General features: G+C 37.6%; 1 protein-coding gene across 4 annotated transcripts in view; it reads left to right on the top strand.

Annotated features, from left to right (window-relative positions):
* Positions 1–1,140: 1,140 nt before the first annotated feature.
* Positions 1,141–14,089, top strand: part of LOC143230841 (uncharacterized) — a 65,544-nt gene continuing 52,595 nt past the window's right edge. Inside the window, exons 1-2 of one of the 4 annotated variants that reach the window (XM_076465079.1) lie at positions 1,141–1,276; positions 2,933–12,207. In XM_076465079.1, coding sequence (XP_076321194.1) covers positions 3,819–12,207 — 8,389 coding nt within the window. In that variant the 5' untranslated portion in view covers positions 1,141–1,276; positions 2,933–3,818. The remainder of the gene's footprint in view (positions 1,277–2,932; positions 12,208–14,089) is intronic. The other 3 variants (XM_076465080.1, XM_076465082.1, XM_076465083.1) reach the window with 3 other exon arrangements.

Genomic DNA, 14,089 nt, shown 5'->3' on the forward strand with positions numbered 1-14,089 from the left:
GGTCAAATCACTATATGTCAGTATGGTGATATATTTTTTTTGTTATTAAAACAGTCAAAATCTAATAACAACCTAATATGTGTGCCGGATACTGGTGAGATATATTTAACATTACAAGATTATCGTATAACAGATTGGTCAGTTTAAAGCCCAACAGGATTTGTGTTATTCTAAAAAACTTGACAACACTGTGGAAATATAAAAGTAATATTAACACGTTCGATGATCGTTCTACATTCAGCTAATAAATAAAGTAAAAATACAAACTAATATTTTACAACTTACAGTTTCCCCTCTATGAACTCAGCAGATAGCCCAATGTGGCTTTGCTATATGAAAACACACACACACATACAACTTACAACATGAAGGTACAGTTTATCAGTTATTTTTTATTACATTTACCATTACCTACCAAAAATGTTTGCAAGACCGTCAACACAAATATGTAAATATATTAAAGTAAGGAAATAAGCCTGTGCGTGTTTTACATATAGTCACCTAGAAAAGTATATTAATTAGAACTTTGGTAAAATTATGCTGTCAGAAATTCTACTGAAAATAGCTCGAGAATCACTATTTAAATTCTAGATAAAGAAAAATAATCCCTTCTATAGCAAGACCTTGTCATCTGTTACTAGAAACGACCGTTTATTTCCATATCCTATAGTCATAGTTGACTGGTCAAGTGCAAACCCTGGGAGGTCATAGTCTTCTGGAGGAGTCACTTTGTCAAAACTTTACCTTGCGCCCAACCGGTTATTATTCGTCTATATAACAGAGTTAGAAGACAAGTTACAGCTAAGAACATCTAAAGCCAGCAAGAGACTCGGTTTATTAGTACGAGTCCTGTGTAGGAAATAATGACCATTTCCCACGATTCACCTGGGATTCTCCTCGTGAGATATGTACTCACGGGTCATCCTTGAAAGAATCTCAGCTTAATCGTGCATGTGATTGAAAGAAACGGTCGCGCTGACTGAACATATGAGATATCAATATGATAACGATTCCCTTACTAAATGCAATGGTCGGATGGTCGGTGACGTATGCGTTTCCTGATAATGATTCCAAGTTGCTATCACAGTAAGGAACATACTTTGTTTTTAATGTAACGTAATGGGAAATTCTCTCGGAGGTGTGCAAATTTTATGTCTTGTGTGTACTTTTATGATCATACAAATCTATAAAAACATTGAAGAATAACTTTATTTTGCTTGAAGAAAAATAATTTGGATAGGTGAGTTGTCGGAAAGTTACTGGAGCGTAATAAGAGGTACGTTATCATTCTGCAATAACGTCTACAGCCTTGAAATATATTTCTTTATGTTCCAAAGCCACTAATTATAAGGGATATTCACGTTTAAGAAATTCTAAGTCCTAGATCTGAACATATCTTCATGAACTGAGTTATGAATGTTTTGCATCAGAAGGAGCTGTTACATTGCCTTCCGAACAGAGGCCAGTTTTCGGTAGCATCACAAGAAACGCCAAATAATCAAAATATGGTTCTGATACATTCCGTTTCATGGTATATGGCTGTCAGTTGATTTTTTTAAATTTGCATATTCAAAATCGTTTTAATATGACGAATTCAACCTACTATAGAACAAGAGTAATAAGTCTATTTCCCTGGTGATAAGATATTCTAAAAAAAATGTAAAAACAACTCTTAGTGTATACTAGTGATCATACGATGTATGTAGGACATAGTCACTGTGTATGTAGAATGGTTTCATCTTGACTATACTCAAACAATATATGTAATACACAAGTATTAGTGTGCAGAGATTAATTCCATTTTGACTGTAACAGTCAAATTCATTAAGTCTGTCGGTAGCGTCTACTCTGAATGAACTAGTTTATTTGTAACAGTTCAAACTTGACTACAGTGTATTATGTTTAACTTTGAAGAAACTCACCGATATGTTTACCGTTAGGAACAGTTTCCTATCATTAAAACAAATGGTGTTGTTTATATTGATAGATATAACGTGTTTAATATAATCGTAATATATATATATATATATATATTCCATAGTTAGTTTTCGTCTATGTATTGTCATTATCGTGCGAAAACCTTTCGTGTTGACGTCTCATATAATTCGTTTGTTAAGAGCACTTAAAGTCGCCCTGCTGTTTTTAGATAAAAACGTTTAGGTTATTGAATGCTGTAATAAACGAAGGCATAAGAGTTTCTCGAAATACGTTTTCTGTGTTTATTTTCTGCTTTCGAAGAAAAAAAGTCATTTTATTAGCTTTGTCCCTGTCTTGAAACTATATGAGATAAAAGGTTCGTTTTTCTATTAAGGCAAACACTGTTTAGGTTTGTAGGTCACGTTCATCGATAACAAAGTACAATCTATCACCTTTGTAAAGTTTTGCATGATTTAAGTTTGTTTGTTTTTTACATTGAACTACTCAAAAAGTGTTTTACTTACTTTGGCTGTCTGACCACATGCTTCTCTACTTATGTCACCATAAAATGGTATTTAAAGTTGGAAGGTAACGTAATGAGTGACGAAGTTTTTCTATGTCGAGATTCAAAATCCAGAATGGACTATATATTTCTTGCTCCGATTTACCTCGTTCTAGCTGCTAGACACCTAGCTGTTTCGCGACAAAAACATTTGAAACACTGTAATGTGAGATTTTTTTTTCACGTGACAGGAACCAACAACGAAACCCCAGGTCGTCATCAACTGTCACATACTAACAGCTTTAAAATTCGAGAAGGCAATGAATAACCAATTAAAATGACTTTTTACTTAATATATTTCATTATAAAGTCGTTGCTTTGGTTAAATATTTTGTGATTAAGTAATTGATCGTAAAATAAGTTTACAATATCCAATGAAGAGTTGAGAATTCTGCGAAAAGCAACAATAACACAAAGGAAAATATCGCTATATTATTCTGTTATTTCTTTAAGGTCAAAGAGCAATTGGAATGAAAAACGTGACAAGCTGTCGTTTTGGAAGCGGCCATGTATAGCATGTGGTGGAACTGGCATTATCGAAGCGAAACAAGAAACGTTGAATAAGACGTACGAAGCTGAGAGTCAAGGACCTATAACAAAATAAAACAAACCGTTGTTGTCAACGTTGTATCAGAAATTCAACCTAGTTGCCACCTATCATTTAGCCTTGCGCGTTTCTTGTTGAATACCGCCCTAATACGAAAGGGCGAGTTTATAACATAGCCGGATAACATAAAACTCAGTTAGTTCCTCAAGGTTTACGCCTTTATAGTAAGAATACTAAACAGTATTTCTTTCCAGGGTGTAACTACGCTCATTAATACGATAAAGCTGCATATATTTATGGTTTCTGTGTTATTGGATGGGTGTGTTGACTCTGTATTGTTAACGAATCCACGTAAGTATGGTAACCATCGTACAGGTAAACGACAAATATGTTTATGAATGAATACTGGTTTTGTAGGCTGTGTAAGTGAATTCAAGACGTTTTTTACTTGGACAACAGCTGGATCGCTAGCCATCTGTTTCGGGGGACAGAGAGTCGGTTATTGATAAATAACACTTGTGGAAATCCGCCAGTTTTTGTTTAATTGTCGGGAAAGTGAACTAGAAAAGCCATGTTTACGGGAAATAATCAGTTCCACTAAGTACCGCAAGGCATCTTGAAGTAGCTATTGATTGGTCGGCGAGTTTCAGTGCTGTTGTAGGCAAGACAAACGTTTCGCACGTGGTCCTGAGGACAGCGCTGTGAACTGCGGGTATCGGCTTTTCCTCGTGCATAGGTTGTGCGTGTTCACGAACAGGTGAACTTAGTGGTAGTTCGTTCCATGTACACGCTATGACGACATTCGATGAAAAGTGTTTGAACTCGACTCTCCTTCAAGTAATCCCCGAAAAGGAAGAACTATTTTCTTGGGATAACATTTATTATCAAGACCAGGACGATCCACGTACAGCACATATTGATGGTGAGATGATAACTTACGGAGTCGAAGACCCCAACCTAATCATGCTATACGTTCACAAGCAATCAGACTGCTTGAGCGATTTAGCTGATTATGACGAGTTTGGAGGGTATAGATTTCTGGAGACAATTGAGGAAGAAACGTCAGAAGACTTGAAAAGTCAGAGTGACGAGATTTGGTCTCTTAGCTATGGAGAATCGAAAACAAATAGTAGTTCTGATTTAAATTATGACCATACTTTACTAGATCTGTCATGCAAAGACCGTAATGTTTCTAAGCCAAACAGGAAGGATGTTGTAGAAATCGTGGATATTCCTCTGTCACAAAAAAAAACATGTTTATACAGTGGTTACCAAAACCACGAACAACAATGGGGATTATCACCAGCCTGTCAAAGTGTTCAGCAACGGATAAGAGAAGGCAGTGATGACGATAGAACTGTCAAACTTAACTGTATTTCGAGCACTTCTATAACTGGTCAAAGTGAGGATGAAGATGAAAGTGTCTCAGATATGTCAGATGACGACGGATCAGATCTCTCGGAGTTTTCTTCCCTAGAACGTGCAGTCCTCGCTGAATTTTCCTTCGAAGACATTGAAAACCACGAAAATACCCTAGGTGCACATAGTTCCACGGATGCCATGATGAATTTAAATTATCTTCATTTGTTTCAAAATAATGACCCTCACGAAGCGACATCAAGTGTTAAAGAGAGAGATCAGATAGACCGTGAAACAGAAGACGATGACAATAACCTGTTCTTGGGACCAGATAATAAGACTACGTTCTCAAAGACAGCTGTTACCAATTCCCTGGTTTGTGTACCAGATTATTCTGCTACTGTGAAAAAACAGAGCTGTGAGACTCTATCGGATAATCTTCGAACTTGTGCAAACAACCACGAACGTGTTTTACAAAACTACAATCATAAACTACCGTCAGATAAAACTCGTAATTGCCGCAGTAAAACTTTCATCTCAGCTTCCAGCGATGGAAAAGAACTTAATTCAAGAAGATTGGGTTCTCCTGAACTATTGAAAAAGGAAAGCTTTTCACACTATAGGAAGAATGCAAAACAAGTGAATTACTCTAACGACTCCAACTTTGCAAGATCATTGGAAGGATTCCTGATTCTAGAAGGAAGAGAGGTTAGTGCTGGTGAGTACTGTGATTGGTGGAATCATGAATTTTTTACGGAAGATTGTTTTGATATCAAATTACAAAACAGTCTTTGCCAGATCGAGGACAATGATAACTTATTACATTTCGAAAAGTATAAAGACGTTTTAGATGTTCAACAGATTAAATCTAATCAGGAATCCAAGAATGTAACTGAAGGTATTAGATTTCTTGACAGCGATGTAACATTTGAGTGCACGAATGAAGGTTGTTTTTCCGACGCTAGGGAATATTTCGCTAAAATGATATTTACAAATGTCGTGAATGAAAGAAATCCTGATACGAGTGTTTCAGTTCCCGAACAAGATGTCTGCCTCAAAGATGAAGTAAAAAAAATTCATGACGTTAAACTAATAGAACAAAACGACGAGGGAAAGAGATGTAAGACTTACTCGAGTAATAAAGAGCCAAAAGACTATGTGAAAAATAAGGTATTTCAATCCGAATACGATAATTGTAGCAAAATAATAAAAATGTCTGTCAATAATTCTTTCTCGCAAGTAAGAAAAGATCAAGAAAATTTAAACCTGAACACAACTGATCCTGAAAGGAAAGTTGTTAGTTACGACTGTGACTCGGGTACCGTTACGGATTTGGCTCTAAACCCTTGTGATACTCCAGTGTCAGGAGCAACTAGTTGTTTAAGAGAATTGTTCAGTATGCACAAGAATGACAAGAAACTATGTGTTCATAGTGAGGCACGTGCTATTGAAAACGCGCCTGGAAACAGGTGTCTGCCATTTCAGGAAGTCTTACTAAGACAAACTTCTACTGATGGACTATTGATCGAGCAAACCACGCAAGCGCCATATAAGGAACGCTTCATAGATCACACATGTAACGTGCATGAAAACGATACAGAGTTTAGTGTTGAAGTTGCTTGGGGAAGAAACGTGGGTTTTTCTGATCAGCAACGTAGTTATGAGCAGGACGACTCCAATATTAAATTTACGGTCACAGATATTCACCAGCGCGTAGACAAATGGTCAACTGATCGTGCATTCTCCTATGCATCACTTACTGATGGTAGAGCTAAAAGCTGTGGTATCGATTCACAAAAGACAGACACTTGTTCAACTGAGACGCGGTCAGTCCCTGAATGTCTGCTTCACTCAAAAAACCTGAAAGTGAGTGGAGAAGAGTTCAGTTCGAATAACGTTCCACCCTCAAACTGTAGTCAACAAAGCACATCGCTTCAAGTTGAGCAATGGATGAAACCCTACCAAATCAAGAGCTACGGACCGAGTTCAAAATTTTTAAGTGAACAAGAAAATACAGAACTGAACGACATTTTAACATTCGAAAACAACAACGACACAAAAGGTAAGAATGACATCACTGAATCGGTAATTTGTCGTGCTTTCGGAGAATCTGAGATAATATCCAATCAGTCAAAGAAAAGTAAAAACAAAACGAGGAGAATTAGTGAAACAATGGAACGAAGTGCGATAGAAAACACAAAAATAGGAGAATCGCACAGAGTAGACAATGAGGAAACAACTCAGGATGAAAGTAAATATGAAGAACAAGGTCTACATCCACTAAGCATGTTGCTCGAGCGAGGAAGACATGACTCTGAGAACCCTAAAATTGAATCTTTTCGACATCTTAATCCTCTGCAATATGATCAAAGAATAGATGATGAAGAAAGTAAATGTTTAAGGACAGAGAAACAAGACAAGATAAGAAGCAGTGAACACCAACTAATTTCACCGATAGAGTGCACCACCATGAGCAGTCAGCAAGAACGTGAAGAAACGAGAAATGTATGTTCACCTCTGGACGTATCAGTTAGATCCGATAGGTCAGTGAACCAAAATTCGGTAAGTGTGGGTGACACATTATTTAAACGTAAGCATGTCTTAGCATCATGTGTGACTTTTACTCCTCATTATGAAGAGAAGGAATACGGTGGTATGTCAAGTAAATTACTTTTAGGAATCTCAGACCAGGAAACCAATCATAATAGTAAAAATACAAATACACGTTGTAATAACAGTGCTTTAAGAGATGATGAAAAACCAAAAGAACTTTCCCAAGGATCAGTGGAATCTCAGTCGCTAACGAGTGATGATCATAGATATCATCACACTAAAAAATATTTGAGAAATCCTCATTTATACTTAAGTGAAACTGGCTCTGCTTTTAAAACGTTTATTGACGGATGTCACATAGATCGAAAAAAATTAAATTATGTGGACAGTGAGTCAATACAATCACATCGTCTTCTCGGTGACGAAGGCAAACAACGTAAAAGGGATGATTTAACGATTGTACCCAGCGAAGTAAGCCGTGAAGTAGCGCAATATGTGGCGCCATCTCGTGCGATTCACGATAACTACAAAATTAATTTAGAGGATGTAAGCGAGGGTGTTGAAACACGATCCTTACAGTATCAGAGTGACCTTCATGACCCTACTAGCGTTGAGTGTGAATCCGAACCTCTGCTGCGTGATTTCCCCCCTTTGGCAAGGAACGCGTGGTCTTCGGAAGAACTCGTTTCTGACCGTGTAGAGAATAGCACAGATGTGTTTCTAAATCTGGGACGTCTTTGTGCTGCTGAAAGGGAGGACTTAGAGCCAAGCCCAGTTGAAGGGAAGCCAGGAAAGTATACACCAGTAGCTAAAGGCGCTCGGCCTACAAGTAGAACTTTGAGAAAAAGTACTAGAGATGAATCAAATGACTGGAAGAAATGTGATTATCCATTGACAAGAACCATCACTTCTTGCTCCAAAACTTCAAGTTCACAAAGAGACTGTTTGGTCGATAAAGTGACTACCGATGCCAAAACTGTTTCAACCAGCACCTCTGTTGAAACTGACAAACCTCGACAGTCTCTAACTCGCGTCGCACCTCGAGGAGTAACGTGTGCAAATGTTCCAAGCCATATTTTGATTAAGAACAACCTTCTGGCATATTCCTTACCGGACATTTCTAACGTTGTGTTCACAGTTAATAGTAAAACAGAGGAGTTGTGTGGTTCGTCTTGCCAAAAGGTCACTAAGTTACGGAATGCGAGCTTTGATGATTCTTTTCTAGTTATCAGCAATTTCCATTGTTTTAAATATCTTCGCAGGAGTCTTTCTGAGCCAGTGTTGCCTTTCCAAACTCCTTGTGGATGTGCGAATCCGAGTAAAGGGGATGTGAACACAAAACAAGGAATTTCAAGGGAATTCGTCAAGGAAAAGAAAGGTAATAATCTAAAGCATTTACAATATAGTAGTAACAATATGACTGATAAGTACTTATGTTCTGATACTGATAATGTAGGAAGAGATTGTAGTTTTGGTGAAACACCATCAAAGTCTATCAAGGATAACCAGCTACAAATAAAACAACCAAAATATCGTGAATTTTCATCCCTAAAAATGGCTAACGTAGCGAAGCCCATCGAACGTGAAGAGGAGTTAGCCCAAGAGCCAATATTGGTTGGAAGACAAGTTCTTCAAGTTCATGCGTCCGTCATCCCTTCTTTTACTAAATCTACAGTAAAACTTCCAAGTGGACTGACTAAACCAGAACCACCGCCAAAACCAGCTCATTTGCTAACCATTGGCAAAGCACGACAGGTTCGACCGCCGGATTTGGTAACAGAAGGTTCGTCGTTTAAACATAGTGGTCTCATTCCTATTAATACCGACTCAACTGTGACGTTAGCGGGTGTAAACAATCGATTATTGTTGCCTAGCAACATCAATAAGACGTCTGATGTTACCACGTGGAAGTATGGTGGCGAAGTTGGTCGTCCCAAGGCTGTGACAATTGTGATTCCAACTGACAAAGGCGAACTTGATAATGTCAATATTGTGTCTTTAACTTGTGAACCAGAGAACAAATGTGTAATGGTAAATGAAACTGAACTTACTAATCTAAACTTTGTCGCACCTCAAGAAAAACCAAAACCACCCTGTAATGAAAGAAGTGCAATAAAAATACATTCACAAACCCGAAGATCTAAGGAGGACGAAAATAAATTATCTTGTCTAGAAAATAGGTATGGAAGAAGTGTTACCCCTGAATACCCTTCATTAATTCATGCAGAGAAAAAACTTTCTTTTCCCTTGTCGTCTCATAATTACATTTCCGACAGCTTAACATCGGCACATCCTAAAATCCAGGGAAGACAGGGTTTCAACGGCTCAAAAAATAAAGTCGAAAGAAACTTTAATTCCTCTTTGAAATTGAAACCTGTCGCTGAGTGTCAGAAACCACGAAATATAGCATCTCTATCTCTTCTTTCGTCACCATCAACCCAAGAGGGTTCTGCTGATAGAATCGAGCGTATTACTGGTTTCAAATCTGCAACAAAAGGCAATGCTACAAAGCCGCCATTGCCACCACATCTTCAGAACGTTGAATGTGATAGATTGCACTCTGGAATAAGGGGTCGTATTGCTGTTGCGCGTAAACAGTTTTTAGACTCTGTTCAGATCAATGAAGGGATTGTGTCTGATAACGTAAGCCAAGATCTCAATAAAGAAAGATTTAAATCTTTCCGACGTTCTACTGAAGTGGAGAGAGCCCGACTTAGAGGGAGCACTCCGGATCTCGTGGCTCTAGAAAGATCAGCACGCAGCAGCAGGAGACATATTGATCGAATTCTAGCTTCTAAAGGTCCAAATCAGCAAGAAAGTAGCGCAGAACGCAATAGTTCCGAGTCTCATCGGCACACAGGTGACCCAAATGTCGCCTGGCCTTCTTATAAAGAGAAATTGGCTCAATATAAAGAGCGATGCGAGTTGGAGAAAACACTGAGAAGAAGAAGTAAGAGCTTGGGCTACTTGGAGACAGATATCGACACACTGGAGTGCAGACAAGTGTGTGAAACAGATATTGATAGTTCGAGCCAAAAAAATAATACAGATAACGAGTCTCACGCTCGCAGCATGCTTACATTGGGCGATCAGGACCAAATACATTTTACTAGTGGCATGGAAGACAACTCAAGAGCTCGAAGCATGGACTTTCTGTTGGATGATGACAATAGGCTCGCAGCTTTACCTCCGGAAAATACCTTGAATACAAATAAACCCAAATCTGAGCACGAATTGCGCATAGAACGGTCTTTACAAAACTTGAACCTCCCAGAATGGTACAGAAGTTCTCCTTGGAGCAAACGATCACAGGAACGAATTATTTTGAAAAGAAGCGAGGGAGCACAACGTCCACGGTGGGAGGGACTGGGATCGAGAACCCCATCTTCTTCTAGTCTAGCATCCACCAGTTTTTCTGGTAGAAATCTGACAACCCCTGATCGAATGAACAATGCTGACTGGCGTTGTATGGGTTCATTTCGATCGTCACGAGAAAGTCTGACAGGAGTTGGTACAGATTCAGCGTCTCCTGCGGACTCATGGTCCAGGTGGAGTAGTCCTCGCTTATCTAGCGCTCCTGTATCAGGGTTGTCAGGCTATCGCTCTTTCAGACAACCTTACTTGGGGTGGAGAGCAGCAGCTAGCCTATCTCCTAGCAGCAATCTTTCAAGAGCGCCTTCTCCAGCTCCATCAACTCCACTAACCACCAGCCGACCTGTATCGCCTGGTCGGATCCTAGGAGAAGGTTATATAGCTTCTCGCCATTTAATGGACGAGTCCAAGACACAGAGTTCTCCACATGTTCAAACAGTAAAAAACTTGGAGAAAAGTAACTTCCTTACAAACTATAACGAACGACTGAGTCAGTATAGTTATTCTCCCGACGTTATGGAACAAACAAATCATAACTCGAGGCCAGAGCAGGCCCCTCCCCCGACGAATCACCCTACAGGTGACACGGAGGCGAGAAATAGCCGAAATGGCTCATTCGAGGAAGCTTCTCTTTCTTCCTCTTACATTAGAAAAGTGAGTCAGAATTACTCAGAATCAACTGACAGTAATTCTCTCCACCACCACCAGTTAAGAAGCGCAGATGAAAATGACTCCCTTTTCCAAAGTTCTTTAATACGTCTTTACGACTCTCTAGCAAAAAGTAGCGAACCCATTTGTGCATCTACGTCTGTAAGTGACCCTAGCAGCTCACTTTACCAAGGGTTTATTACTGATAATTCAATCAGAAAGAACTCTTACAAAGAGTATAGCAAGCACAAACATTCACAAGAGAAAGATATTTCTTTGTCACAACAAATCCCTATAAATCATAATTCACTTTGGAAATGTTCTGTTAACAATGAAACAGATCATTCTGAATCTGCTTATCTAAACGAAAAGGAAAAAAATGAAAATCTTAAAGTTGTTACAACGCATTTTGGACCCCAGGCTGTGAGCTCTGGACTTCAACAAGAGAATGATGATCCCCAGGTTGTGAGCTCTATACCTCAACAAGAGAATTATGATTCCCAGGTTGTGAGCTCTAGACTTCATCAAGAGAATGATGACCCCCAGGTTGTGAGCTCTAGACTTCATCAAGAGAATGATGATTCCCAGGTTGTGAGCTCTAGACTTCATCAAGAGAATGATGATCCCCAGGTTGTGAGCTCTAGACTTCATCAAGAGAATGATGATCACCAGGTTGTGAGCTCTAGACTTCATCAAGAGAATGATGATCCCCAGGTTGTGAGCTCTATACTTCATCAAGAGAATGATGATCCCCAGGTTGTGAGCTCTAAACTTCATCAAGAGAATGATGATCCCCAGGTTGTGAACATTAGACTTCCACAAGAGAATAGTGAGAAACGGAAAAATGATTTGAACGGTTACCGGGAAGAAAGTGAAATGACTTTGGAAGAACTGGATACTTTCACGCCGTCCTTTAATCAAAATGTTCATGATAAGTTCGAAAGCCTGCGTGAAGGTAACCGCGAGGATGACACATTTTCGTATATTCAAATTCAAAGTATTTGCAGTGGGGGTTCTATCGTTCATAAAGAATCAGAGAAAGACACTAGTCCCAGTGAACCACATTCTTCCTCTTACACCGACCAAAACCAAAGCTCTTTCTCTCCAGAGCATGTGATGTGGATGGAATCATCGTTTGTGGGATCAAGACCCACTACGTCAGTGGTAGTAATGCCTTCCGGCGTATCACCTGCCAAAACAAACAACGACACGTGCGACATGGATGGTGATAAGGACAATGTCCAGAATGGTAATGTTAAGTATGAATATTCATGTTACTTTTGTAATACAAATGTAATGTCTCTATGTATTACCTTTCATAGAACCTCTAATAAGAAATATTTGTCTTTCTTTAGATTATGCTTATTATTAAAATTTACTTCTAATAAAAATTATATTAGTAAGAGTAGAATGCACTTTAGTGAACACAGTTTTATAGTAGCATTTAACGAAATGTAAGTTTTAGCTTAACTACAAGACAACTGGAAATAACATTAATTTTGATCAATATCAAATTTAGATAATAGTCATGAAATCATCAGTTCGATAATTTTGCTGTTGGCGAGATTTTAACAAGCCAAGTTTTTGTTCATTTTCGAACGTGTAATCGTATATCAACTTAATCAACTTTCTACATCTCAAACTGATCTATTTAATTACTAACAACTAATCTTCTCCATTTGCATGACTTCTAGCATATATTACCAAACTTTAATAATATGCCTGATACTTATTAACCTCAGAACTAAAAATCAACTCACTTTCAAGACTTTCAATACCGACAATATAAGAAATTTCGAAATATTTTTTTTTTCTTAAGGACAGTTGATGTTATTCAGAAGACATAGAATTTAAATATAACATATACAAACGAAAAGAAATGTAGAAAAGACTAGAACCACTTTAGGAAAGGTACTACAAAATTTAAAAGACCTAGAAAACACGTGGAAGAATGCTAGGAATTTTAAATGACTGCATAGAAGCACTATTTGGAAGTGCTGTGATTTGTAAGTTACAGTGTGGGATCATTTGTGAGAAGTGTTGTGAAATGTAGTTTTTGTTGAATGAATTTTGGAAAATGGTTGAAATGTAAACTAAATTATAGAAACATTTTAAATGAAGACGACAAACAACGTTTATTTGGAGTTTATTTAAGAAGCGTTACAAACTGTAAATGACTATATAGAATCACTTTAAAGAAGCGCTACGGTTATATAGAGTCACTTTTGAAAAATACTACGAATTGTAAAGAAATTTGTAGGACCATTCTTTGGAATTGCCACTATCTATAAATAATCTACAATTATTGAGTATACAGAACCAGTTTCAGGAAAAGATTTTACAGAACTAATTTTAAAAAAGTACTACAAACTGTAAAATATCATAGTGAATGACTTTATAGAGAAGTTCTACAACTCCATTTACACACACAAGTTCTATGTATGATAAACGACTTTATAGAATTAGTTTTAGAAGTGCCAGGATCTGTAAACAGATTTTCAAAGTCATTTTTGGGAAATAGGAAATACTACTTCCGTGAAAGCTTTGTAGAAGTATTTTTGGAAAATGATACGAACTATAAATGACTATATAGAATACGTTGTAGAAAGTACTACGAACTGTAAATGACTATATAGAATACGTTGTAGAAAGTACTACGAACTGTAAATGACTATATAGAATACGTTGTAGAAAGTACTACGAACTGTAAATGACTATATAGAATACGTTGTAGAAAGTACTACGAACTGTAAATGACTATATAGAATACATTGTAGAAAGTACTACGAACTGTAAATGACTATATAGAATACGTTGTAGAAAGTACTACGAACTGTAAATGACTATATAGAATACGTTGTAGAAAGTACTACGAACTCTAAATGACTATATAGAATACGTTGTAGAAAGTACTACGAACTGTAAATGACTATATAGAATACGTTGTAGAAAGTACTACGAACTGTAAATGACTATATAGAATACGTTGTAGAAAGTACTACGAACTGTAAATGACTATATAGAATACGTTGTAGAAAGTACTACGAACTGTAAATGACTATATAGAATACGTTGTAGAAAGTACTACGAACTCTAAATGACTATATAGAATACGTTGTTGAAAGTACTAC

Source organism: Tachypleus tridentatus, chromosome 10, assembly GCF_004210375.1.
Source record: "Tachypleus tridentatus isolate NWPU-2018 chromosome 10, ASM421037v1, whole genome shotgun sequence".
In the NCBI taxonomy this organism is placed as follows: Eukaryota; Metazoa; Arthropoda; class Merostomata; order Xiphosura; family Limulidae; genus Tachypleus; species Tachypleus tridentatus.